This window comes from Bos taurus, chromosome 7 (genome assembly GCF_002263795.3).
Source record: "Bos taurus isolate L1 Dominette 01449 registration number 42190680 breed Hereford chromosome 7, ARS-UCD2.0, whole genome shotgun sequence".
Lineage (NCBI taxonomy): Eukaryota > Metazoa > Chordata > Mammalia > Artiodactyla > Bovidae > Bos > Bos taurus.
In genome coordinates, this window is record NC_037334.1 from 34,892,994 (window position 1) to 34,918,439 (window position 25,446).

Here is a 25,446-nt window from a genome sequence, read left to right on the forward strand (position 1 = left end):
CATATATGTAGAAAATTTCAGATTTGTCCTTATTTCTTAATTCCTACCATCAAATCTCACCATTATTTAGTTATTTAGATATATTAAAAGTCTCTGAAACATTTAATCAGGATAGTCTAAGGATTATTTATTTTATGTGTATTAATGTTTTTGTTAAGAAATATTATGTTTAAATATTTTGGGGATACTAAATTGCTTTTTTCTATTGGAAATGACTGAGTTTTTATGATGGGCTTTTTTGGTCATTCATGATTATAATCATAAAATCATTATAATCATATAACGAAATCAAAGTTTAGTTTGTTGATGTAATTGATGATAAATTTCCTAACTGTTGAACTGTTCTTGTGTTACTAGAATGAACACTTAAACAGTATTCTTTTGATATATTGCCAAAGTTTATATTTTAGTTAATGGCATTAAATTATAATTTACATATTTTTTGTACTTTTATTACAATATTTGAGAACTAATATAATGTTCACTTCACCAAATAGAAATTTTAGTATTTTTCTATGGCTTAGAGTAGTTTAAATAATAGTTTTGCTCCTTAAAATTTACATGGAACTCAATGGTAAAACCACCTGATCCTGGTCACTTTAAAATAACTTGAAAATACTTCTTTCAAAGTCTTTTATCAAAATTATTTAAGCTTTCTACTTCTATTTGATTTGGTTTTTAATAGCTTATCTTTTTAAGGGAACTGTTCCTTTCTCTTGGGTTAACAAATTGGTCGTCTGTACCTATTTATTCTTAAGTACTTACTTGAATTTCTTCTCAATGTTTACTTTTTTTTAATCTCTGTCTCTCTCACACACTCACACTTTTTCCCATGAACAGACTCAAAAAGGGTTTCCCTATTTATTGAGCTTTCAGAAGTGTTAACCTTTAGATTATTTTAATGACTATTAAAAGTTATTCTTTCTTCATTAATTTGAGCTTTTTCCTTGATCCGTTTATTTCACGTTTTCAGATTTTTTCTTTTTGAGTTTGTAAAATTTGTGCTTACTAGTGCTATGTTTCTTTACCAAGATTAGTCAGTTTCTTCTTTAATAATAAAGGAAGACTGTAATATTTCTTCTTAGTGTAATTGTCATTGTTTTCTGTGGCTTTGGATTGATGTGCTTTTTGTATCTATAGCATTGAAATAATTTGTTATCTGTTTTGATTTCATTCTGTTCATGAACTACAAAGAGTTCTTAATTCTCAAGTGTTCTAACATTTTTTGTCAGTATTTTATTTCTTATTTTGTTGGATTATGATAACATTGCCAACAATATTTTGAATAATTTTATGATATTTATGAGGGAAAGTGCATGGAAAATTTTTATGCATGTTTTATGAGTAAAAAAAATTTATGTTCTTTATTTACCAATGAAAGTGTTTACATCTTTATAAAGTTTGTTATTTGCAGTTTTTCTTTAAGCTTTTATTTTTGGCATACTTAGGCTATTTTATATTGAAACAGGTATATGAAAAACATGTTTGTATATTTTTAATGAAATTATTCGTATATTTTCAATAGTTTTTACATACTTTTCTATGCTCTTTTTAGGTTTATACAAGCCATGCACTTAGTGAAAAATAGGTGTGAAGCCCTGATTCTGAGATTTTTGATCTCAAATTCTTTATAGTTTTCATTCCTTTTAACTAAAATGTGGGCATGGTTTTTAGATGAAACTCAGTTAACATGTTGAGTGCTTTGAATGGGCCAGTACTATTTCCAAGTACTTTACATATATTAATCTGTTTAATCTTTCCCCAGATTCCATGATGTAAATATTGTTAATTGTACTAGTTAACTTCACTCTAGATCATATAACTACTTCATAACAGAACTGTGATTTGAATCCATCTAGTTTAGAGCCACAGCTTATGGTCTTAAAGTACTGTACCACTTCTGAAATGGAAAACTTTCATCTGGAATATTTATATATATATATATATATATATATATATATATATATGATGGCTTCTGTAGGTTTATTTAACTTCTGAAGTAGTTCCTGTGTTCACAAGGAACTTCCATGTGTTCACATGGAAGGCATAAATACTGTTAGAATGTGGCACATTTCAGGTAAAATTTTATGTTTACATTCCCTTTTTCAGGGGATCTTCCCAACTCAGGGATCAAACCTAAGTCTCTGGCATTGCAGGCAGATTCTTTACTGTTCAGCCACCAGGGAAGTGTGTGTTTGTATTACATTTAGATATTTCTTAGTATAAAGAAAAAAGTTTGATGAAAGTGTTACATTTGTGAAACATTTGTGCAAATATTTGATTTTTTTTTTTTCTTTTTTGCATGGTTATATCATGTCTGCAACTCTAAGCTTTCATTTTGTGGTAACTACATGACTACCACAGAAATGAAGTAGATAGTCACATTAAAAAAATTAAAAGCTCTTTTAAAAATGAAAATAAACCAAAACTGTTTTTCTCTTTTAAATTTAGTAGCAGATAAGGAAATAGGTAAATTAATTTTCCTAGTCCTACTACGCCATACTTTTCTATCATCTTTTTCTCTTCTTGTTTTTCCAAACTAGAAGCAAATGTAGGTAGATTATATATTAAACCTTTAAATGGGTATCTCACAACCAGAACATAGGAGAAAATGGCTAAAAGAAACATCAGATAGGTTTAACATGGGGGAAAATATCACCATAAACTAAAGTGAAAAGGCAAATGGCTCTTGAGTATGAATCAGCAAAAGGCTTCATAAACTTGGAGTTCTTAGAAATTAATAAGGTAAAGGCAGAAATCTCAAAAACGGGTCATCAATATAAAACCAAAGTTCACAAAATAGAATGTAATTTTAATGCCATCATCACTTATTCTAATAATCATATGATAGACAAGATACAAAGTTGTGAACTTTGATGCTGAAATAACTTCAAACTTAAAGAAAAATTTCACAAATAGTACAAAGTTCCCTCAAGTACCCTCAGCTGTTAACTTTATGCCATATATCACTCTGTCTCTATATAATTATGTTTTTCTAAACCTTTTGAGAGTAAGGAATAGATATTCCAGTTTTACTTTTTGGAATTGAAATTTTGCTAGCTCTAGACCAGAAAGATGATTTTTTCCTAAATATTTTTGCTGGAAATAAAAATAATAATTTAAAACATGACATAATTTATAAAAACTCATTTTATATATCTTGAGAAGTTTCATCTTAATGTATTTTAGAAATATGAATCATTGTAAAAACAATAGTATGCATTGCTTTTTAGCGTATCATAGTATTCAGCCCCAATATATGAGCATGACTTAGAAAAGATACATTTCTAGACGTTGTTGCAAAAAAATCCAATGAAATTGTATATTTACTCTTTTTAAAACATATAAATATATTTTGTACATAAATTATATATGGTATATATACAGTATATAAGTATATACTTTGTATATGTTCAGTTCAGTCACTCAGTTGTGTCCGACTCTTTGCAACCCCATGAACAGCAGCATGCCAGGCCTCCCTGTCCATCACCAACTCCCGGAGTCCACCCAAACCCATGTCCATTGTGTCGGTGATGCCATCCAGCCATCTCATCCTCTGTCGTCCTTTTCTCCTCCTGCCCTCAATCTTTCCCAGCATCAGGGTCTTTTCAAATGAGTCAGCTCTTTGCATCAGGTGGCCAAAGTATTGGAGTTTCACCTTCAACATCAGTCCTTCCAGTGAACACCCAGGACTGATCTCCTTTAGGATAGACTGGTTGGATGTCCTTGCAGTCCAAGGGACTCTCAAGAGTCTTCTCCAACACCACCATTCAAAAGCATCAATTCTTCTGCGCTCAGCTTTCTTTCTAGTCCAACTCTCACATCCATACATGACCACTGGAAAAACCATAGCCTTGACTTAGACAGACCTTTGTTGACAAAGTGATGTCTCTGCTTTTTAATATGCTGTCTAGGTTGGTCATAACTTTCTTTCCAAGGAGTATGTGTCTTTTAATTTCATGGCTGTAATCACCATCTGCAGTGATTTTGGAGCCCAGAAAAATAAAGTCAGCCACTGTTTCCACTGTTTCCCTATCTGTTTGCCATGAAGTGATGTATGTATATAGACATAAATATATACAAACAGAAATAGGTGAGATGAATTGAAAAGTGGATTGATTTTTAAATGTTACTATACACATATCCTCAGACACATATATAGTTATAAAATGATATTGGTAATTATAATGATTATATAGTAAGGTCTGAACTGTCTTCTGTAACATTAAAAAATTCACTTGTTTTTAGTATTTCTCCCATTTCTTAAAAACATTTCCTGTATATGTGATGATTTTTACTTAATTATTAACTTTATTCCTCTGCTTCTCTGAAAGAAAATTTATTTTATTATATAGTGGACTTTCCTAGGGGCCTTGCTTTAATATATGATACAAGTAAATTGTATGTAACATGTCTTTCTCATGGATGACAGAAATCCAACTCAAGCTAAACAAAAGAAAGTATGTAAGTCATGTTACTGGGAAACTCCGAATAGATGGGAATGGGTTCTGACTTAGCTGAATCTGGTGCTGAAGCATCTTTTGAGAGTTTGCTTCCCTTTGTGTTCTGATTTTTCTCTTGTTATGAATGAGCTTCCTCCCTGCCACTGGAAGATGTGTGTGGGAAGTGGTCTCCCCTGGTTTTATTTATTATAATAGAAAGATAAATTATCTTTCCCAGAGTAGAATCCTGAGTTGTTCTTTCATTGGAGTTGTGGATGGTGGTACCATTATTGACAGAAGTACCACAGGAATTAGGAATAAATTCCTTAGGGAACTTGGGGTGTTGCTATCAGCAGGATGATTTAAAATCATGAATGGGCAGAACAAAAGCCCTTAAGATAACTACAGTCTACTATACAGCAGTTATTTACTTGTAAAAGCATGCTTATTTATACATTTCTTGGTTCATTCAAAGCTACTGCTCTATATAAATAGTTTAATAATTCTTTCTTACAGTCTAGTTCACCAAGTGAAAAGTAAAAATGAAAAAGGAAAACATATATCATCTCTTGTCAGTAAGAGATGTAGTTTAAAATAATCTCTGAATAATGTAGTTAAAGTTAATTAGGTTTTATTTCTAAATGTAATTTATTTGTCATTTCTTTTACTACCACCTCAGTATACATACACCTACATACCTGCTTTTTGCATCAGTTTGTCTTAGCTATTCGGAGAAGGCAATGGCACCCCACTCCAGCACTCTTGCCTGGAAAATCCCATGGAGGGAGGAGCCTGGTAGGCTGCAGTCCATGGGGTTGCTAAGAGTCGGACACGACTGGGCGACTTCACTTTCCCTTTTCACTTTCATGCATTGGAGAAGGAAATGGCAACCCACTCCAGTGTTCTTGCCTGGAGAATCCCAGGGACGGGGGAGCCTGGTGGGCTGCTGTCTGTGGGGTCGCACAGAGTCGGACACAACTGAAGCAACTTAGCAGCAGCAGCAGCAGATATAGGAAGATGTGATAAGAGGGAATATTCTCCTGGACCATAACTAGAGGGCAGGTGTCCAGAGATCTTTGACTATTAAGGCCTAGTCCAGTAATAGCACATTGAGTGACCTATCAGCAAAATCTTCTCCAGACTAGGAATGAGCTTTCTTAGCATCATGGGACAAAATGGTCATGAAAAGCCTCCCAAACTATGGTAGGGTTTATGACCTTGAGGGGCATCCTCTCAGTGACAAATTGGTGCTTGCCAAGGGCATTTGCTGTCTCTCTCTGTGGGGACTGAATCCTGTTTTACTGCAGCTGTTGACCTTCAATGCGCCCTAAGGGGAGTTCAGGGTGGATAACAGGAATGGCAGGAAAACTGGTGAGACAGGTCTTTAGATAGTTAGATATTTTCAGGAACTGATTTTATGAGCCCAATCCTTGCATCTCTTCATATCTAGAAAAGCACTAGATCCCTACATGGTGACATCAGCTCCTTGTGACTAGCAGAAAATCTTCTGTAAGATAAATGTCACATGACTGAAGCGACTTAACAGCAGCAGCAGCAGTCTTAGCTATTATTCTTAGTTTAGTTGATCTGCTTAGTTTCTGTAGTAGTATACATTTTTTGCTTTAAATACAAGAAAGAAAAAAATGACAAAAAGAAAACAGAAATAAGAATTAACATCCAAAGTATTGGTCTTTTCCCAAATACACAGGTGGACTTCATACTTGCCTAATAGTGGAATGAAAGAATTGTAAATCAGACACTAACTTGCTGTGGTCAGTTGTGTCTGATTCTTTTGTGACCCCGGGGACTGTAGCGTGCCAGGTTCCTCTGCCTTGGGATTTTACAGACAAGAATACTGTAGTAGGTTGCTATTTCCTCCTTCAGGAGCTCTTCCCGACCCAGAGATTGATCCTGTGTCTCCTGCATCTACTGTGTTTGCAGGCAGATTCTTTACCACTGAGCCACCTGGGGAGCCCAATGCAGACATTAACTTGGCCTCCCTTTAATCTGAATTTCTAATATATCCAGGCCATTTGGCAATGAATGAATATCTCTCCCCTCAGAAGAATTTTACACAGGAGACTCTTGACATTTGCTAGGAATAAATCTAAGGTGAACATGGAAATGTTTGTAGAGGCTTCTGGCTTTCTTCATAAACTTATTTTCAGGGAGTGTTTGCATATTCTTGCTTTATTGCCTTTAAAACTTTCACTAAAGCTTGATTTCTCACTTGATAGTCAGAGCACTGTTGGGAGCACTCACTGGCTAAGACATTTTCGTAAAAACTTTGTCTTGTGTATATATAGAGCTATTGCTGCTGCTGCTACTGCTAAGTCGCTTCAGTCATGTCCGACTCTTAGCGACCCCACGGACTGCAGCCTACCAGCCTCCTCCGTCCATGGGATTTTCCAGGCAAGAGTAATGGAGTGAGGTGCCATTGCCTTCTCCGATGTTACATCTAATTTGTTGCCTAATTAAAATTCATTGTTATCCTTAAAATGTTTTTTATTGAGGTGTAATTGACATGTTTGTTATATTAGTTTCAGGTGTATGGCATAATGATTCAATATTTGTATATATTGCAAAGAGCTGTCCACAGTAAGTCTAGTTAATATCTATTCCTCTACACAGGTACAGAATTTTTTTCTTGTGATTAGAATTCTTAAGATCTACTCTCTTAGCAACTTTATTTTATTTATTTTTTACTTTACAATATTGTACTGGTTTTGCCATACATTGACATGAATCCACCATGGGTGAACATGTTCCCCCACATGGGGGAACATCCTGAACCCTCCTCCCACCTCCTTCCCCATCTCATCCCTCTGGATCATCCCAGTACACCATCCCCAAGCATCCTGTATCCTGCATTTAACCTGACTGCCCATTTGTTTCACATATGATAATATATATGTTTCTATGCCATTCTGCCAAATCATCCCACCCTCACCCTCTCCCACAGAGTCCAAAAGACTGTTCTATACATCTGTGTCTCTTTTGCTATCTCGCATACAGGGTTATTGTTACTATCTAAATTCCATATATATGCGTTAGTATACTGTATTGGTGTTTTCCTTCTGGCTTACTTCATTCTGTATAACAGGCTCCAGTTTCATCCACCTCATTAGAACTGATTCAAATTGTATTCTTTTTAATGGCTGAGTAATATTCCATTGTGTATATGTACCACAGCTTTCTTATCCGTTCATCTGCTGATGGACATCTAGGTTGCTTCCATGTCCTGGCTATTATAAGCAGTGCTTCGATGAACATTGGGGTACACGTGTCTCTTTCAATTCTGGTTTCCTCAGTGTGTATGCCCAGCAGTGGCATTGCTGGGTCGTATGGCAGTTCTATTTCCAGTTTTTTAAGGAATCTCCACACTGTTCTCCATAGTGGCTGTACTAGTTTACATTCCCACCAACAGTGTAAGAGGGTTCCCTTTTCTCCACACCCTCTCCAGCATTTATTGCTTGTAGACTTTTGGATCACAGCCATTCTGACTGGTGTGAACTGGTACCTCATAGTGGTTTTGATTTGCATTTCTCTGATAATGAGTGATGTTGAGCATCTTTTCATGTGTTTGTTAGCCATCTGCATGTCTTCTTTGGAGAAATGTCTGTTTAGTTCTTTGGTCCACTTTTTAATTTGGTTGTTTGTTTTTCTGGAATTGAGCTGCATGAGCTGCTTGTATATTTTTGAGATTAATTCTTTGTCCGTTGCTTTGTTTGCTGTTATTTTCTCCCATTCTGAAGGCCAGCTTTTCATCTTGCTTATAGTTTCCTTTGTTGTGCAGAAGCTTTTAATTCTAATTAGGTCCCATTTGTTTATTTTTGCTTTATTTCCATTGTTCTGGGAGGTGGGTCATAGAGGACCCTGCTGTGATTTATGTCAGAGAGTATTTTGCCTATGTTTTCCTCTAGGAGTTTTATAGTTTCTGATCTTACATTTAGATCTTTAATCCATTTTGAGTTTATTTTTGTGTATGGTGTTAGAAAGTGTTCTAGTTTCATTCTTCTGCAAGTGGTTGACCAGTTTTCCCAGCACCACTTGTTAAAGAGATTTTTTTCTCCATTGTATATTCTTGCTTCTTTTGTCAAAGATGAGGTGTCCATGGGTGTGTGGATTTATCTCTGGGCTTTCTATTTTGTTCCTTTGATCTATATTTCTGTCTTTGTGCCAGTACCATACTGTCTTGATGACTGTAGCTTTGTAGTATAGTCTGAAGTCAGGCAGGTTGATTCCTCCAGTTCCATTCTTCTTTCTTAATATTGCTTTGGCTATTTGAGGTTTTTTGTATTTCCATACAAATTGCGGATAATAATAATATACTATATACATTTTAAAAAACACTTTCTTCCTATGCCTTCATTTGGCATATGAATTAAGGAAGGTAATTCATGTAATTAAGGCTAAAAACTTGTGAAATTGGGATTTTGCATTTTATGACTTGCTGTAATTTATATCCTAAGGATTACATTCTACGTAAAAAGTGAGGTCCACCAGTTTTCAAAGACACATAGAAATTTAAAATAATTAATTCAAAATCTAACAACTTTAGAGTTTATAAAATATGAATTACTGAAGAGTAGATACAAGGCTGTCTTCTTAGAAATTTATAGTACCTTGTTTAATGGAATATGTGGCACAGGCCCCATGGCATATATCATCCCAGACTCTTGACATCAGACTGCCTGGCTTTATACTTGGCTCCACAACTTACTTACCATTTCACATGACAGGTTACCTCTGCTCTTAGAGTCTTCATTTGGAAAATAGAAATAATAATATCATTTACATAATATATTGTTGTGACATTCAAATGAGATAACACACACAAAGCATTTAGCATAGCTCCTGGCTTATAGTGTGTACCTACTAAGTATTATTTACTGATAATACGTATAATGTCATTGGATAACTAGGGCTTGCCCAAATAATTTACTTTTTTCATAGTTAATAACTTTGCTTCAGATTACCAGATAGTAATAAAATGTAGAATATATTTCTGAAGCTAGAGGATCTTGAGTTTCAATAGACAACTGAGTTAAGTTCTTAATTCTTTCTGGAAAAATTGTATTTTTTAAGGGATACATTTTAGTCTTAGCAATGATTTAATCACTTTCTTGCATCACAGTAATTAAATAATTGTTAAAAAGAATATAATTATAATTCATGTTTAGGACTTTAATTTTTTACAAAAGTAATATATTCACATGGCTGAAAGTTTAAAAGATATGAAAGAGTTTAGAGTAAAAAGTCTTCCTCCTGCCTCTCTACCCCATATACCCTTTTACCATTCTCAGAGGTAACCAATATATCAAGTTCTTGTGTATTTTTCCAGATTATTTTATTTATATACAACTAAATCCCCCCTTTCCTCAATATGTGGTAGATACCTGCTGCTCTGATCCTTGCTTTTTTCATTTAACAAGTTATTTTAGGACTTACTTGTATCTATAGGTAAATAGCTTCTGTATTTATTTTAACTGCCTCACTTCTTAGGTATGGGTGTATGTAATTTATTAACAATGTTAAATTATGCTTTCTTTGTCATTTGTTTTTCCTATTCATTTTTTTCCTTAATTTTCTGGCAATAGCTTTGCATGGGTGCTGTGCTAGTTTCTGTTCTTTCCTTTTTTTGCTTACTCATTTTTATTTGAGGCCTGTTAATGCAGGGAGGTAACTGTCAGAAAAGGGCCATAGCCCTGGGAGGAATTTTCTTTATTATCTTAGGTGTGCTCAAGATTTCAGCCAAAGCACTATCTATAAAAGAACAGATGATTGTCTTGTACTTTCCTCAGAATAAAAGCTTCTGCTTTTCAAAAGTCACTGTTAAAAGAGAATGAAAAGAAAAACCACAGACTGAGAGAAAATATTTGCAAAGAATAGGTTGGAAAAAAGAGCTGTATTCATAATATGTAAAGAACTTTTAGTATTCAGTAATAAAAGAACAAACATCTCAGTTAAAGAATGGATTGGCTAAAGTTTTAAATACTTCTACCAGAAGAAAGTGGAAGTGAAAGTCCCTCAGTCCTGTTTGACTTTTTATGACCCCATGGACTATAGTTCCCCAGGCTCCTCTGTCTGTGGAATTCACCACAGCAGAATACTGGAGGGATAGCCATTCTGGGAGCTATGAGGGAAGCCTTCCTCAGTGATCAATGCAAAGAAATAGAGGAAAACAATAAAATGGGAAAGAGTAGAGATCTCTTCAAGAAAACTAGAGATACCAAGGAAACATTTCATGCAAAGATGGGTGCAATAAAAGACAGATGGTATGGACCTAACAGAAGCAGAAGATATTAAGAAGAGGTGGCAACAAAGATAGAAATATAGATCACTGGAACAAAATAGAAAGCCCAGAGATAAATCCACACACCCATGGACACCTCATCTTTGACAAAAGAAGCAAGAATATACAATGGAGAAAAGACAATATCTTTAACAAATGGTGCTGGGAAAACTGGTCAACCACTTGCAGAAGAATGAAACTAGAACACTTTCTAACACCATACACAAAAATAAACTCAAAATGGATTAAAGATCTAAATGTAAGACCAGAAACTATAAAACTCCTAGAGGAAAACATAGGCAAAACACTCTCTGACATAAATCACAGCAGGGTCCTCTATGACCCATGTCCCAGAATAATGGAAATAAAAGCAAAAATAAACAAACGGGACCTAATTAGAATTAAAAGCTTCTGCACACCAAAGGAAACTATAAGCAAGATGAAAAGCCGGCCTTCAGAATGGGAGAAAATAATAGCAAACGAAGCAACGGACAAAGAATTAATCTCAAAAATATACAAGCAGCTCATGCAGCTCAATTCCAGAAAAACAAACAACCAAATTAAAAAGTGGACCAAAGAACTAAACAGACATTTCTCCAAAGAAGACGTACAGGTGGCTAACAAACACATGAAAAGATGGTCAATATCACTCATCAGATCAGATCAGATCAGATCAGTCACTCAGTTGTGTCCGACTCTTTGTGACCCCATGAATCGCAGCACGCCAGGCCTCCCTGTCCATCACCAACTCCTGGAGTTCACCGAGACTCACGTCCATCGAGTCAGTGATGCCATCCAGCCATCACATCCTCTGTCGTCCCCTTCTCCTCCTGCCCCCAATCCCTCCCAGCATCAGAGTCTTTTCTAATGAGTCAACTCTTTGCGTGAGGTGGCCAAAGTACTGGAGTTTCAGCTTTAGCATTATTCCCTCCAAAGAAATCCCAGGGCTGATCTCCTTCAGAATGGACTGGTTGGATCTCCTTGCAGTCCAAGGGACTCTCAAGAGTCTTCTCCAACACCACAGTTCAAAAGCATCAATTCTTCGGCGCTCAGGCTTCTTCACAGTCCAACTCTCACATCCATACATGACCACAGGAAAAACCATAGCCTTGACTAGACGAACCTTTGTTGGCAAAGTAATGTCTCTGCTTTTGAATATGCTATCTAGGTTGGTCATAACTTTCCTTCCAAGGAGTAACTGCACTCATTATCAGAGAAATGCAAATCAAAACCACAATGAGGTACCATTTCACACCAGTCAGAATGGCTGTGATCCAAAAGTCTACAAGCAATAAATGCTGGAGAGGGTGTAGAGAAAAGGGAACCCTCTTACACTATTGGTGGGAATGTAAACTAGTATAGCCACTATGGAGAACAGTGTGAGATTCCTTAAAAAACAAAATAGAACTGCCATATGACCCAGCAATCCCACCGCTGGGGATACGCACCAAGGAAACCAGAATTGAAAGAGACACGTGTGCTCCAATGTTCACTGAAGCACTGTTTACAATAGCTAGGATATGGAAGCAACCTGGATGTCCATCAGCAGATGAATGGATAAGAAAGCTGTGGTACATATACACAATGGAATATTATTCAGCTATTCAAAAGAACACATTTGAATAAGTTCTAATAAGGTGGATGAAACTGGAGCCTGTTATACAGAGTGAAGTAAGTCAGAAAGAAAAATACCAATACTGGGTATTAATACATATATATGACATTTAGAAAGCTGGTAACAACAGCTCTATATGCAAGACAGCAAAAGAGACACAGTTATAAAGAACAGACTTTTGGACTTGGTGGGAGAAAGCGAGGGTGGGATGATTTAAGAGAATAGCATTGAAACATGTATATTGCCATATATGAAATAGATGACCAGTCTAAGTTCTATGCATGAAACAGGGCACTCAAAGCCAGTGCACTGGGACAATCCAGAGGGATGGGACAGGGGGAGGTGGGAGGGGGGTTCAGGGTCGGGGGGACACATGTACACCCATGGCTGATTCATGTGAATGTATGGTGAGAACCACCACAATATTGTAAAGTAATTAGCCTCTAATTAAAATAAATAAATTAAAAATATATTTTTTTAAAGAATAATACTTCGTAGGTCCACATTGTTGTAAGTAGCAGAATTCTTTTTTATGGCTGAGTAATATTATATTTGTGTGTGTGTGTGTGTGTGTGTGTATCCATGTATCTATCTGGCTATAGCATCTTTATCCATTCATATGTTGTTGGATACTGGTTACTTAGGTTGTTTACATAGCTTTGCTATTGTGAATAATGCTGCTGTGAATATTGAGGTGCAGTGCATGTATCTTTTCAAATTAGTATTTTTATCTTCTTTGAATATATATACTCAGGAGTGGAATTGCTGATCGTATGATAGTTCTGTTTTTTAGTTTATTGAGGATTTTCCATACTGTTTTGCACAGTGACGGCACCAATTTACATTCTCACTGACAGTGCACAAGTGTTTCCTTTTCTTCCCATCCTGGCCAACATTTGTTATTTGTAGACTTTTTAATGATAGCCATCCTGACAAGTGTGAGGTGAAATGTCATTGTGGTTTTTATTTTCATTTCTCTAATAATTAGCAGTGTTGAACATCTTTTCATGTACCTGTTAGCCATCTGTATGTCTTGTTTAGAAAACCATCCATTCAGTGCTTCTACCCACTTTTTGACTGGGTTATCTTTTGATAATTAATTCTTTGTCAGTAACTTGTTCTTCTCTGTTATTCAATGAAGTTCTCTTCTGGTTCTTTCTTTTGCTTCTAAGACTGCTTTTTCTCTGCCTCTTCAATACCTTTTCTTCTTCCATCTTGTAAAAGTTGACATTCTGCTAAGTTTTATCTTATCCTACACTGTTGATCAAACTACTCATCTGGCTTTATTGCAGTAAAGCTGAGTTGCTTCACACTTATTAACTTGTGAAGAAAGCATTGTGAATCATCACTAGCACTACCCTTGTTAACATCAGTAGCGTCAGTACCACCCTCATAACATCTTTGTCTCTAATCAAGTGCTTACTATATGGCAGGCATTGCTGAACACTTCACATGTTTTAGTGCCATAAAGCACAATTATTCTGTAAGATTGTTAAGTTTTAGACTCTCAGAGTTTAAATCTAGTTTGAGGTCATACTATTATGTAGAGTTAAATAATATAAGTCTAATTTCCTGTCTTAAGCTTTTAGTGTGGTATTTTTCTACCTCTCCATTCATGCACATTATTTTAATTCAAGGTTATAGAAAAGTGTTTTTAATAAAATGAAAAAGTGTACAGTTTAACTCAGTAAATTTTAAAATAAAAGTTTTATGTGACAGGTTGAACTTATGAGGTAATTGCATAATATGTGCTTTATTTCACACCTAGGCTAATTTATGATTCATTTTCCAGTAGCTGTTTATGAAGCCATGACAGCTTTGTTAAATGAAATTTATCTTTGGTTAAAAAAATGTTTCACTCACAAGACATTATAAAATTGGTTATTACTTAGGTGAGACTAGGAAATCAATTTCTAATATCCTAAATCAGTTTCTGTTCTGTTTCCTAATAAATGATATAAATTGATGTAAGCACAGTATGAATAAATGAATATGTTTAGGTTGGACAATTTCCTTTTTAGGAGATATTCCAAAAGTTAGTTTCTATAGCATTGCTCAACGAAGAGACTTGTCTCCATTAGGTATTGCTGGAAAAAATAGGTATTTGGGCAGCAGAAAGTAATGCTAAAGCTTGTAATCTGTAGTGACATTCTTCTGGCCTGTTTAATGATATAATATTTTGTTAATTTACTGTAGTCTTCTAAAGAGTTATTGTAACCAATCATTTCTTTTTATAGTTCTTAAAAGTTTATTTTTAATTGGTGGCTAATTCTTTACAATGTTGTGTTGGTTTCTGCTGTACAACAGCATGAATCAGTCATAACTATACGCATATCCCCTCCCTCTCGTCTCTTCCTCTCGCTGCCCATCCGTCCCCTCTAGGCTGTCACAGAGCGCCAGGCTGGGCTCCCTGTGCTCCACAGCAGCTTCCCACCAGCTGTCTGTTGGACACATGGTACTGTATACATGTCAGTGCTGCTTTCTCAGTTTGTCCCACCCTCTCCTTCCCTCATGTCCACAAGTCCATTCTCTGTGTCTGCATCTCTATTCTTGCCTGCAGATAAGTTCATCAGTACTGTTTTTCTAGATTCAATATATATGCATTAATATACAAAATTTGTTTTTCTCTTTCTGACTTATTTCACTCTGTATGACAGGCTCTAGGTTCATCTACCTCAGTTCAGCTGATTCACATTTGTTCCTTTTTATGGCTAAGTAATGTTCCATTGTATATGTGTACAACAGCTTCCTTATCCGTTTATCCGTCGATGGGCATCTAGGTTGCTTTCATATGCTAGACTGTAACCATCAATTTTAATTCAAGGTTGTAGAAAAGTGTTTTTGTGCCTCTATTAATTCTTTTTTTTTTTTTAAGAGGAGGCTTTGAAACTCAGATAAAACTTTTTTATTTAAGATAAATTATATTTCAGTATTATTTTAAAGTTTACATTAATTCTGTCAATCTAATGTTTTAAAAGAATAATTGTATCTTAGAATAAGGAGATAGACTATATGACTTATAACAATAACTTCCTATTCTGTGATCTCATGAATCTATGTGTTTTTATTTTCTTTCTCTAGATGTTTCTGTACCCATAGTTCTCAGAGACTTCAGATATGCATTACTTGGAGTTATATAAAAAACAATGGTAGATTAAATATTTGTATTATTAGGAAAAAGCACTAGTCAAGATATGTCTAAGTGACTATATATATATATTATATTTATATAAAAATATACTATAAATAAATATATAAGTGAAATATATAAATGACATATATATGACTAAATATGTCACTGAACAAAATTTTAAATTTGTATCATTATTTGGATTTGCTTTAATTTGAAATTTTTAAGTGCTTAATTTTTAGACTTCTGAATTGTATGTTTGCATTTTAACATCAAAGTTTTGTATGTTGAAGAAGCGTGGTGTAACTTTATTATCACTTTAATATATAAGAAAGCACTAAATTTTAAACCTGATGTGTTCTACAAGTTTTTTAGTAATTTTGGAATTGTGCTTTACCATGGAAACTTAGGAAGTGAATTTTCTCTGGTCAACTCAGAAAAAAAAATTAAACAATAATGTGTTTTAGAAGTAGCATTATCATTTTATCTATAACTAATGCTCCCTTTCGGAGAAGGCAGTGGCACCCCACTCCAGTACTCTTGCCTGGAAAATCCCATGGGCGGCAGAGCCTGGTAGGCTGTAGTCCATAGGGTCGCTAAGAGTTGGACACGGCTGAGTGACTTCACTTTCACTTTTTACTTTCATGTATTGGAGAAGGAAATGGCAACCCAGTCCAGTACTCTTGCCTGGAGAATCCCAGGGATGGGGGAGCCTGGTTGGCTTCCATCTATGGGATCACACAGAGTCGGACACGACTGAAGTGACTTAGCAGCAGCAATGCTCCCTTTAAATTTATTTTTATCAAGTTTTCTGAATTTTAGCATTAACCTTGGAATCTTTCAATTCAGTTCAATTCAGTCACTCCGACGTGTCCTACTTTTTGCTACCCCGTGGACTGCAGCACGCCAGGCCTCCCTGTCCATCACCAATTCCCGGAGTTTACTCAAACTCATGTCCATTGAGTCGGTGATGCCATCCAACCATCTCATCCTGTCATCCCCTTCTCCTCCTGCCCGTGATCTTTCCCAGCATCAGGGTCTTTTCAAATAGTTCAGTTCTTTGCATCAGGTTGCCAAAGTATTGAAGTTTCATCTTCAGCATCAGTCCTTCCAGTGATTATTCAGGACTGATCTCCTTTAGGGTGAACTGGTTGGATCTCCTTGCAGTCCAGGGGACTCTCAAGAGTCTTCTCCAACACCACAGTTCAAAAGCAGCAATTCTTTGGCGCTCAGCTTTCTTTATAGTCTAACTCTCACATCCATACATGACTACTGGAAAAAGCATAGCTTTGACTAGATGGGCCTTTGTTGGCAAAGTAATGTCTCTGCTTTTTAATATTCTGTCTTTTATATATGTCTTTTTAATATATATGTCTTTTTAATATGCTTGGAATCTTAAGTTTTAGGAAAAGTATACAGACTTCATAGTGTGATGAGGTTGGAGCAAGACCATAGATTGATATTTACTGAGAAACTTTCATTGTTGAGAAGACTCCTCCCCTGTACTGTTTTTTTTTTAAGTTGTTCATAAGAACCCTAAAATTCTTCAGGAGTGCCTCAGTCTTGCTTTTCATCAGAATAGCTTTGTTTTGTTTGTTGGGATTTGCTGAAGAATTCATCCATTTAATTATTAACCTAGTTATAAAGAGCTCAGGGTCTTGAATAAGACTTTATAAATTCATTTATCTGTTTTACCATGATTAATTTTGGAACCTCGGGTAAGTTACTTCACCTCAGTGTACTTTATTTTCCTCATCTGTAAAATTGAGATAATTCATAAGGTCTTAGTGAGAATTGAATGAGACAATACATGTACATTTTCTAGAAAAGCAATTATTGTCCAAGTGCATGACACTGTGCATGTAAGTGGCTAAGTCTGTGTTCATACTGACAACTCTGATGTCAAAGCTGGACCCTTATCACTATTAGAACATAGTGTTGAACTAAACTGAGGAAATGAAAGGAATGAAGTGGGTTGAAGGATTGGGACCAGAAGAAAACATTAGCACCTTGCCTTCAAAGGGCAGATCCTAAGCTCAGGTAATGAATCCTGTTTATGAAAGATCATAGAAGAAGGGTGCTTCAGAAAGGAAGGTTTTTATGTGTGTCTTCCATTGGTAAGGAATTCAGAATATCACTAAAATGTTTATTTCAGCTTGTTCTAAACTAGGATTGTTTCAGAAAGCCTACAAAATAGATTGATTTTTCTAGAAACCTTTAGAAGTGCAGCTTTATAGTGCTTCTGTGAAGTGCTGCCCTCAGTATGCCAGAAAATTTGGAAACTCAGCAGTGGCCACAGGACTGGAAAAGGTCAGTTTTAATTCCAGTCCCAAAGAAAGGCAATGCCAAAGAATGCTCAAACTACCGCACAATTGCACTCATCTCATATGCTAGTAAAGTAATGCTCAAAATTCTCCAAGCCAGGCTTCAGCAATACGTGAACTGTGAACTTCCAGATGTTCAAGCTGGATTTAGAAAAGACAGAGGAACCAGAGATCAAATTGCCAACATCAGTTGGATCATCGAAAAAGCAAGAGAGTTCCAGAAAGACATCTATTTCTGCTTTATTAACTATGCCAAAGCCTTTGACTGTGTGGATCACAATAAACTGTGGAAGATTCTGAAAGAGATGGGAATACCAAACCACCTGACTTGCCTCTTGAGAAACTTGTATGCAGGTCAGGAAACAACAATTAGAACTGGACATGGAACAACAGACTGGTTCCAAATAGGAAAAGGAGTATGTCAAGGCTGTATATTGTCACCCTGATTATTTAACTTATATGCAGAGTATATCATGAGAAACACTGAGCTGGATGAAACACAAGCTAGAATTAAGATTGACGGGAGAAATATCAATGACCTCAGATATGCAGATGATACCACCCTTATGACAAAGTGAAGAACTAAAGAGCCTCTTGATGAAAGTCAAAGAGTAGCATGAAAAAGTTGGCTTAAAAGTCAACATTCAGAAAACTAAAATCAGGGCATCCTGTCCCATCACTTCATGGCAGATAGATGAGAAACAATGGAAACAGTGGCTGACTTTATTTTTTGGGCTCCAAAATCACTTCAGATGGTGACTGTAGCCATGAAAATCAAAAGACACTTGCTCCTTGGAATAAAAGCTATGACCAACCTAGACACCGTATTAGAAAGCAGAGATATTACTTTGCCAACAAAAGTCCATCTAGTCAAGGCAATGGGTTTAAGAAAGCTGTTCAGTTCAATTCAGTCACTCAGTTGTGTACAACTCTTTGCAACCCCATGACCCACAGCACGCCAGTCCTCCCTGTCCATCACCAACTCCTAGAGTTCACCCAGACTCATGTCCATTGAATCAGTGATGCCATCCAACCATCTCATCCGCTGTTGTCCCCTTCTCCTCCTACCTTCAATCTTTCCCAGCATCAGGGTCTTTTCAAATGAATTAGCTCTTCGCATCAGGTGGCCAAAGTATTGGAGTTTCAGCTTCAACATCAGTCCTTCCAGTGAACACACAGGACTGATCTCCTTTAGGATGGACTGGTTGGATCTTCTTGCAGTCCAAGGGACTCTCAAGAGTCTTATCCAACATCACGGTTCAAAAGCATCAATTCTTCACTGCTCAGCTTTCTTTATAGTCCAACTCTCACATCCGTACATGACTACTAGAAAAACCATAGCCTTGACAAGACAGACCTTTGTTGGCAAAGAAAGCTGAGTGCTGAAGAATTGATGCTTTTGAACGGTGGTGTTGGAGAAGACTGTTGAGAGTGCCTTGGACTGCAAGGAGATCCAACCAGTCCATCCTAAAGGAGATCAGTCCTGTGTGTTCACTGGAAGGACTGATGTTGAAGCTGAAACTCCAATACTTTGGCCACCTGATGTGAAGAACTGACTCACTTGAAAAGACCCTGATGCTGGGAAAGATTGAAGCAGGAGGAGAAGGGGATGATAGAGGATGAGATGGTTGGATGGCATCACCAACTCAATGAAGATGAGTTTGAGTAAACTCTGGGAATTGATGATGGACAGGGAGGCCTGGTGTGCTGCAGTCCATGGAGTTGTGAAGAGTTGGACATATCTGAGCACCTGAACTGAAGAAACCTTTAAGGGAGCTGATCAAGTGCTTAAAAATTCTTGTGACTGTTAATAATGGAGTGAGAAACAATAGTTTTATGTATTACTCAGCCATTAAAAAGAATACATTTGAATCAGTTCTAATTAGGTGGATGAAACTGGAGCCTATTATACAGAATGAAATAAGCCAGAAAGAAAAACACCAATACAGTATACTAACGCATATATATGGAATTTAGAAAGATGGTAATGATAACCCTGTATGCGAGACAGCAAAAGAGACACAGATGTATAGAACAGTCTGTTGGACTCTGTGGGAGAGGGAGAGGGTGGGATGATTTGGGAGAATGGCATTGAAACATGTATAATATATATGAAATGAATCGCCAGTCCAAGTTCGATGCATGATACTGGTTGCTTGGGGCTGGTGCACTGGGATGACCCAGAGGGATGGTATGGGGAGTGAGGAGGGAGGGAGGTTCAGGATGGGGAACACGTGTACACCCGTGGCGGATTCATGTTGATGTATGGCAAAACCAATATAATATTGTAAAGTAATTAACCTCTAATTAAAATAAATAAATTTATATTTTAAAAAAGAATAGTTTTATGTAGTAATGAAATGTCTTAAAAGAGCCTGAGAACAGATAACAAATAATCATCATCAAATTATAAAAATACAGTGTTATTTGGGAGGAGTGTGGAGATGATTACTGTTTTAATTTTGAGGGCTTTTTTTGTTATTTTTCTTGACCAATGAATTAACTATATTATAATAACTTATAGTTATTATGTGCTATGCAAAAGTTTAAAGATGTGCTATGCAAACATAAGCCATAGCTTGTTATTCCTTTGGATATCTGTTTGAATCCTAAAGGTCATTACTAACCACTAAACTTACTACATCTCCCACACTTTTAATGACACATCACAAAAGTAACTGAAGGTCTATCTAGGAAGGAAGTGTTTGAACAGACCCTTTAAAAAAGTGTCTAAACAGTGATCAAAGCTGTTAAGCTGTTATCTAATATTCTTATATATTAAATATACACTTAATGGAAGAGAAAAAAAGGATTTTAGGAAATTTTAAGGAATTAAAATCATAGCTAATCCAGAGAATCAGTGGAAAAGATTGAAGCTACATCTTAGGAGTAAGGTTGGATAAGTTGGCTGTTTCTAAAGTGGAAGTGATAGGCTTACAACCTGTACCAGTAGAATTCTAAACCAGCCAGTGATACTCCTGTTCCTAAAGAAGTCATATTAAGAGTCCTTAGACAGCTTCTACCCCTGGACAACCAACTTCCAAGATCAAAATTAGTGAAACATTCTTTGCATAAACATGGCTTCCAAAAATTGAAAATGAATATTGTTCATAATAATCACACATGATATAGGATATATAATATACACATTAATCATAATGACATGTAATTAATATAGAATTATAATTGTATACATATTATATGATCTTGGGATTCATCACTAAACATAGGTTTTAATACCATCATGTCTCGCTATCTGATTTTTTATCAGGTGAGCAGGAACTGAAAAACTAAATGACTTAACAAATTAATTAATTATTGTCAACTTTGATACAGTAATCTTGATCCCTTTAGTAGTTTTACTTTCTACATAACATACTTTTATTATATGTTAATTTTTTTCTTTCTTACAATAGCTAATTTTTCCATGAATTTTCTTGACCTCTTATTCATGCAGATGAGGCAGTTTCTAAAAATTATTATGATGCTTGTGATTTCTCAAGAAGATGGGTCAACAGGTTTTCTTTTTGGCTTTGCTCATTTACTCATTGAATTAAGCATGTGTTGAAGGTGATATAGCACATAAGTATAAAAAGAAGAGCTGTGAGGGCATTTTAACATGTTTTAATAACATAAATGCTACTAATATAACAGATAGTAGTTATGTATACTCTTTTAATATATCCAGTTACTGGCTAATCCCTGGAGAGATGATTTGTGAAGGATATTCTGAAATCTTTTAACAAATGACAGATTTTAGATTCTGTTTTCATACAGCCATGTGAGGCATAGTAAGAAATAAAACTCCCCCCCCCATTTTATTTCAAAGATAAAATTAATTCCAATAAACAAAATTTAACTGTGAATTTTGCACATTTCCCATAGGTTTTGTTTTAATCAGATGTCTGTTATAAACTCCTCCACTGATGTCTTGGAAATGAGTACTGAAAGCAGTAGTTGGCTTTACTTTGTTTTACTACATTGACCTGATGAAATAATCAAAGCTGTTAGTAATTACAGTTAATCAACATCATGAATTTTTTATACAGCTATTTAATCATAGGCTTTCTTTTATAATTATAGATGTTTCTCAACCATTTTTTTCTTCATTTTCTTTCCCTCCCTGTATCTGTTTTTTATCCTGTCCTTTGGTTAAAATGTGAAGTAATTTTAACATGATCATATCTAAAGCATAATTAGTCAAATATATATTTCAAAATCACATACATTCTGTAGTGAATCTCTACCCACTTTATTTCTCACTTTATTTCCCCACTTCTCTCCCTTCCCTCTCTCTCCTTTATCTCTTTTTGGGGAAGGAAAGGAAACAAGTTGTAGAGAATTCTTTACCAAAAGAAGAGTGAAAGAACCATATTTCTCATCACCTTTTCTTACATATGATTTTGGTCAGAGTATGGACTTGGGATATAGCTTTATGAGTATAGGATAATACTGGAGTTTCATGTAATTAAAGAGCCAAAATTCTGACATTCATTTTTCTATTGCTTTTCTCATGTATGACTCTGTCTCAGCTAGAATATTATCTTGATGGAGAAAAGTATTTGTAGTATGCTACTACTTTTATCTAAAAAGAGGATATGTATGTATATGTCTGTATGTTTATATGCATTCACATCCACATAGACATACATTTACCAGTTTAAAAAATAATGGAAGGGACTTCCCTGGTGGTATAGTGGCTGGAAATTTGCCTGCCAATGCAGAGGACATGGGTTCAGCTCCTTGTCTGGGAAGATTCCACGTGCTGTGGATCAACCAAGCCATGCCTTGACCACAACTACTGAGCCCACGTGTCACAACTACTGAAGCCTGTGTGCCTAGAGCATATGCTCTGCAACAAGAGAAGCCAGCACAGTGAGAAGCCTTTGCAGTGAAATTAGGGAATAGGCCCCACTCTCTGCAGCTAGAGAAAAAGTAACAACAGACCTAACACAATCAAAAAAAAATATATTGTTTAAAAAAGATACAACAGGAGACCTCAAACACATTTAAAAAAATAATGGAAGAAATAACTGTAAAACAAAAAATCCCAGTTGTCAATTCTCCAGAGTGATTAAACCATTTTCACTCCTAATTCAATGTATGAGAGTTTCATTTGCTGCATCCCGATTTGGTGGTGTTAGTCTTTTTTATTTTAACTGTTCTAATGGGTGTGAAAGGGGGCTTCTCTGGTGGTTCAGTGGAAGAGAATCTGCCTGCTAATGCAGGAGACACAGGTTCAGTCCCTGGGTTGGGAAGATCCCCTGGAGGAGGAAATGTTAAGGCACCCCAGTATTCTTGCCTTGGAAATCCCGTGGACAGTGGATCCTGGCGGACTATAGTCCATGTGGTCGCAAAAGAGTTGGACACAATTTAATGACTAAAAGCAACAATAACAGTAACGAGTATGACATGTTATTGTGATTTTAATTTATATTAAATCATGTTGAGCCCCTTTACATGTACCTATTTGTACTTGTATATATATTCTTTTGTGATGTGTCTGTTTACTCTTCTACCCACTGGGAGGGGGTTATTAGTCCTATTATTTTTGATTTGTAGGAATTTGTATATATTTTGAATGTATCTTCTTTATTAGATGCGTAACTATCTTCTTGCTTCTTTTTAACAAAACTAATAAAAAGATTTATATACAGAAGATATTGATACATTTAATATTTATAAACTGGTGATTTTGGAAGGAAATTAGAGTAATTAGTATTTAAAATACAGACCTTATGTTTTAAACCTAAAACGAAAACTGCATTCTATTCTGTTTTTGGTTTCAGGTGCAATTAAAAACTAGCATTTCTAGTCAGTATGTAATTCGGGCGCAACCAACTAATAGGTGCCTTTCTACACTGGAGTGTGCAGCTGTTGCTCTTTCTATCTTGGAGAAAAATAACTACATACAAGAGGTATGTCTTTGGAAAGTTACATACTTTGAAAGTAGGTGTTTGGTTAGATTTTTGTCTGGCAAATTTAAAAATGCATAACTTGTTAAATTTGTAGCTCAAGTGACAAGTAGCCTATGTCTGTGATAGAAATGTATGTACTTTTAAAACCTTCATTTCTCCTCTGGTGTTTTTCTGTTAGTTTAGCATTCCAGATTGGATTATTTAAATATTCATTCTAGGCTGTGCAAACAGCATTTGTAATATGCTAAATTGTTTTTAAGTAGCATAACATTAAATACAGTTTTTTCTTGGCTAGATATTTCAGCATTCTGTATTTCTTAGTATTTGTGTTCTCTTGTACTCGACTTTTTTCTTTTTAATTAAAAGAACATTTTACGGCAACATTTTTTCCACTGGTACTTTTATTTGAGGAGAAATATCAACTTTCTGTTTATCTTATTAATGTTGCTTAGAGTATAAAAAGATACAATTTTTTTTGAGAAAAAAGCCTACTGAATATGAAAAGGTTATAACCTGTAATCAACATTTTACTTAATTTCCATGAAAGCCTGATGATTTCATATATAACTCATAATCAATAGTAAATAATAACATTTTAGTAAGCTCACTATCTCATTCTTTTAGAACATGTAAGAAACTTTACACTTATGACAAGAAAAAAATACCAAAATAAAACTGAATTGTTAGATTTTTTTTAATTAGTGAAAATTTTTGATAAATTCGACTCCAGAAGAAAAGTCAGAGGATAATGAGCATAACTAAATAGAGTTTTGTAACTCCCTCTTCTCACACACACACACAACACATACACACAGAATATTCTCTTCTGCCTTTTTCCTCTCTCTCTCATACATCATGGTTTCTATTATAAAAGTATGCCTTAGCCATGAAGGAAATTCCAATAATGGATAAAAGCTCAGCTCAGAATTACTGGATTAGTTACCAAGAAAGAAAAAAGAATGAAAGACCTGCAGGGTGAGGAGAGTTAAAGAATGCTAGAAGAAGCATTGAGTTGCCCTTTCCTCTCCCCCACCCTAAGCCATGTCCTGTGTCAGGATTGGAGACTTTCTTCTTTTGGAAGAAGTAGGCTATCGTGAATAGACTCTTTTTGTGTGAATCTGTGTGAGTAGAGTTAATTTGGGGTCTTGACAACTTCTCTTTCTCTCCTTTGAGGAAAAAAATTCATGAGGGATCCTAAATCCTTCGTCCAATTGACCAGGAAGTATTCTCAGACATTTTTCCCTCTCCCTTAACTTTATCACCTATTGTAATGTACCTCACATCAGCAAAACACGCTTAATATTCCCCTGTACTTATCTGTCAGCTTTGTTTATTAGCCATCATCTCTGTATGTTCTTGAGAAGAAAATAACACTATACTTAGGTATCTTAAAGGAGAGATGAAGCTCAAGACTGTTGTTTAGGCTTGCTTTTTGTACAGTCTCTGTATTTTCCTTTTTGTTGAGGTAAAACCCTAGGATCAGCCAACATCAGACATCACTTCAGTCACTCAATCGTGTCCGACTCTTTGCGACCCCATGAATCGCAGCACGCCAGGCCTCCCTGTCCATCACCAACTCCCAGAGTTCACCCAAACTCATGTCCATTGAGTCAGTGATGCCATCCAACCATCTCATCCTCTGTCATTCCCTTCACCTCCTCCCCTCAATCTTTCCCAGCATCAGGGTCTTTTCAAATGAGTCAGCTCTTCGCATCAGGTGGC

At 35.7% G+C, this 25,446-nt stretch overlaps 1 protein-coding gene across 1 annotated transcript in view; it reads left to right on the top strand.

Annotated features, from left to right (window-relative positions):
• Positions 1 to 25,446, top strand: part of DTWD2 (DTW domain containing 2) — a 73,150-nt gene that overhangs the window by 42,151 nt on the left and 5,553 nt on the right. Inside the window, exon 5 of the mRNA NM_001206125.2 lies at positions 23,596 to 23,724. Coding sequence (NP_001193054.2) covers positions 23,596 to 23,724 — 129 coding nt within the window. The remainder of the gene's footprint in view (positions 1 to 23,595; positions 23,725 to 25,446) is intronic.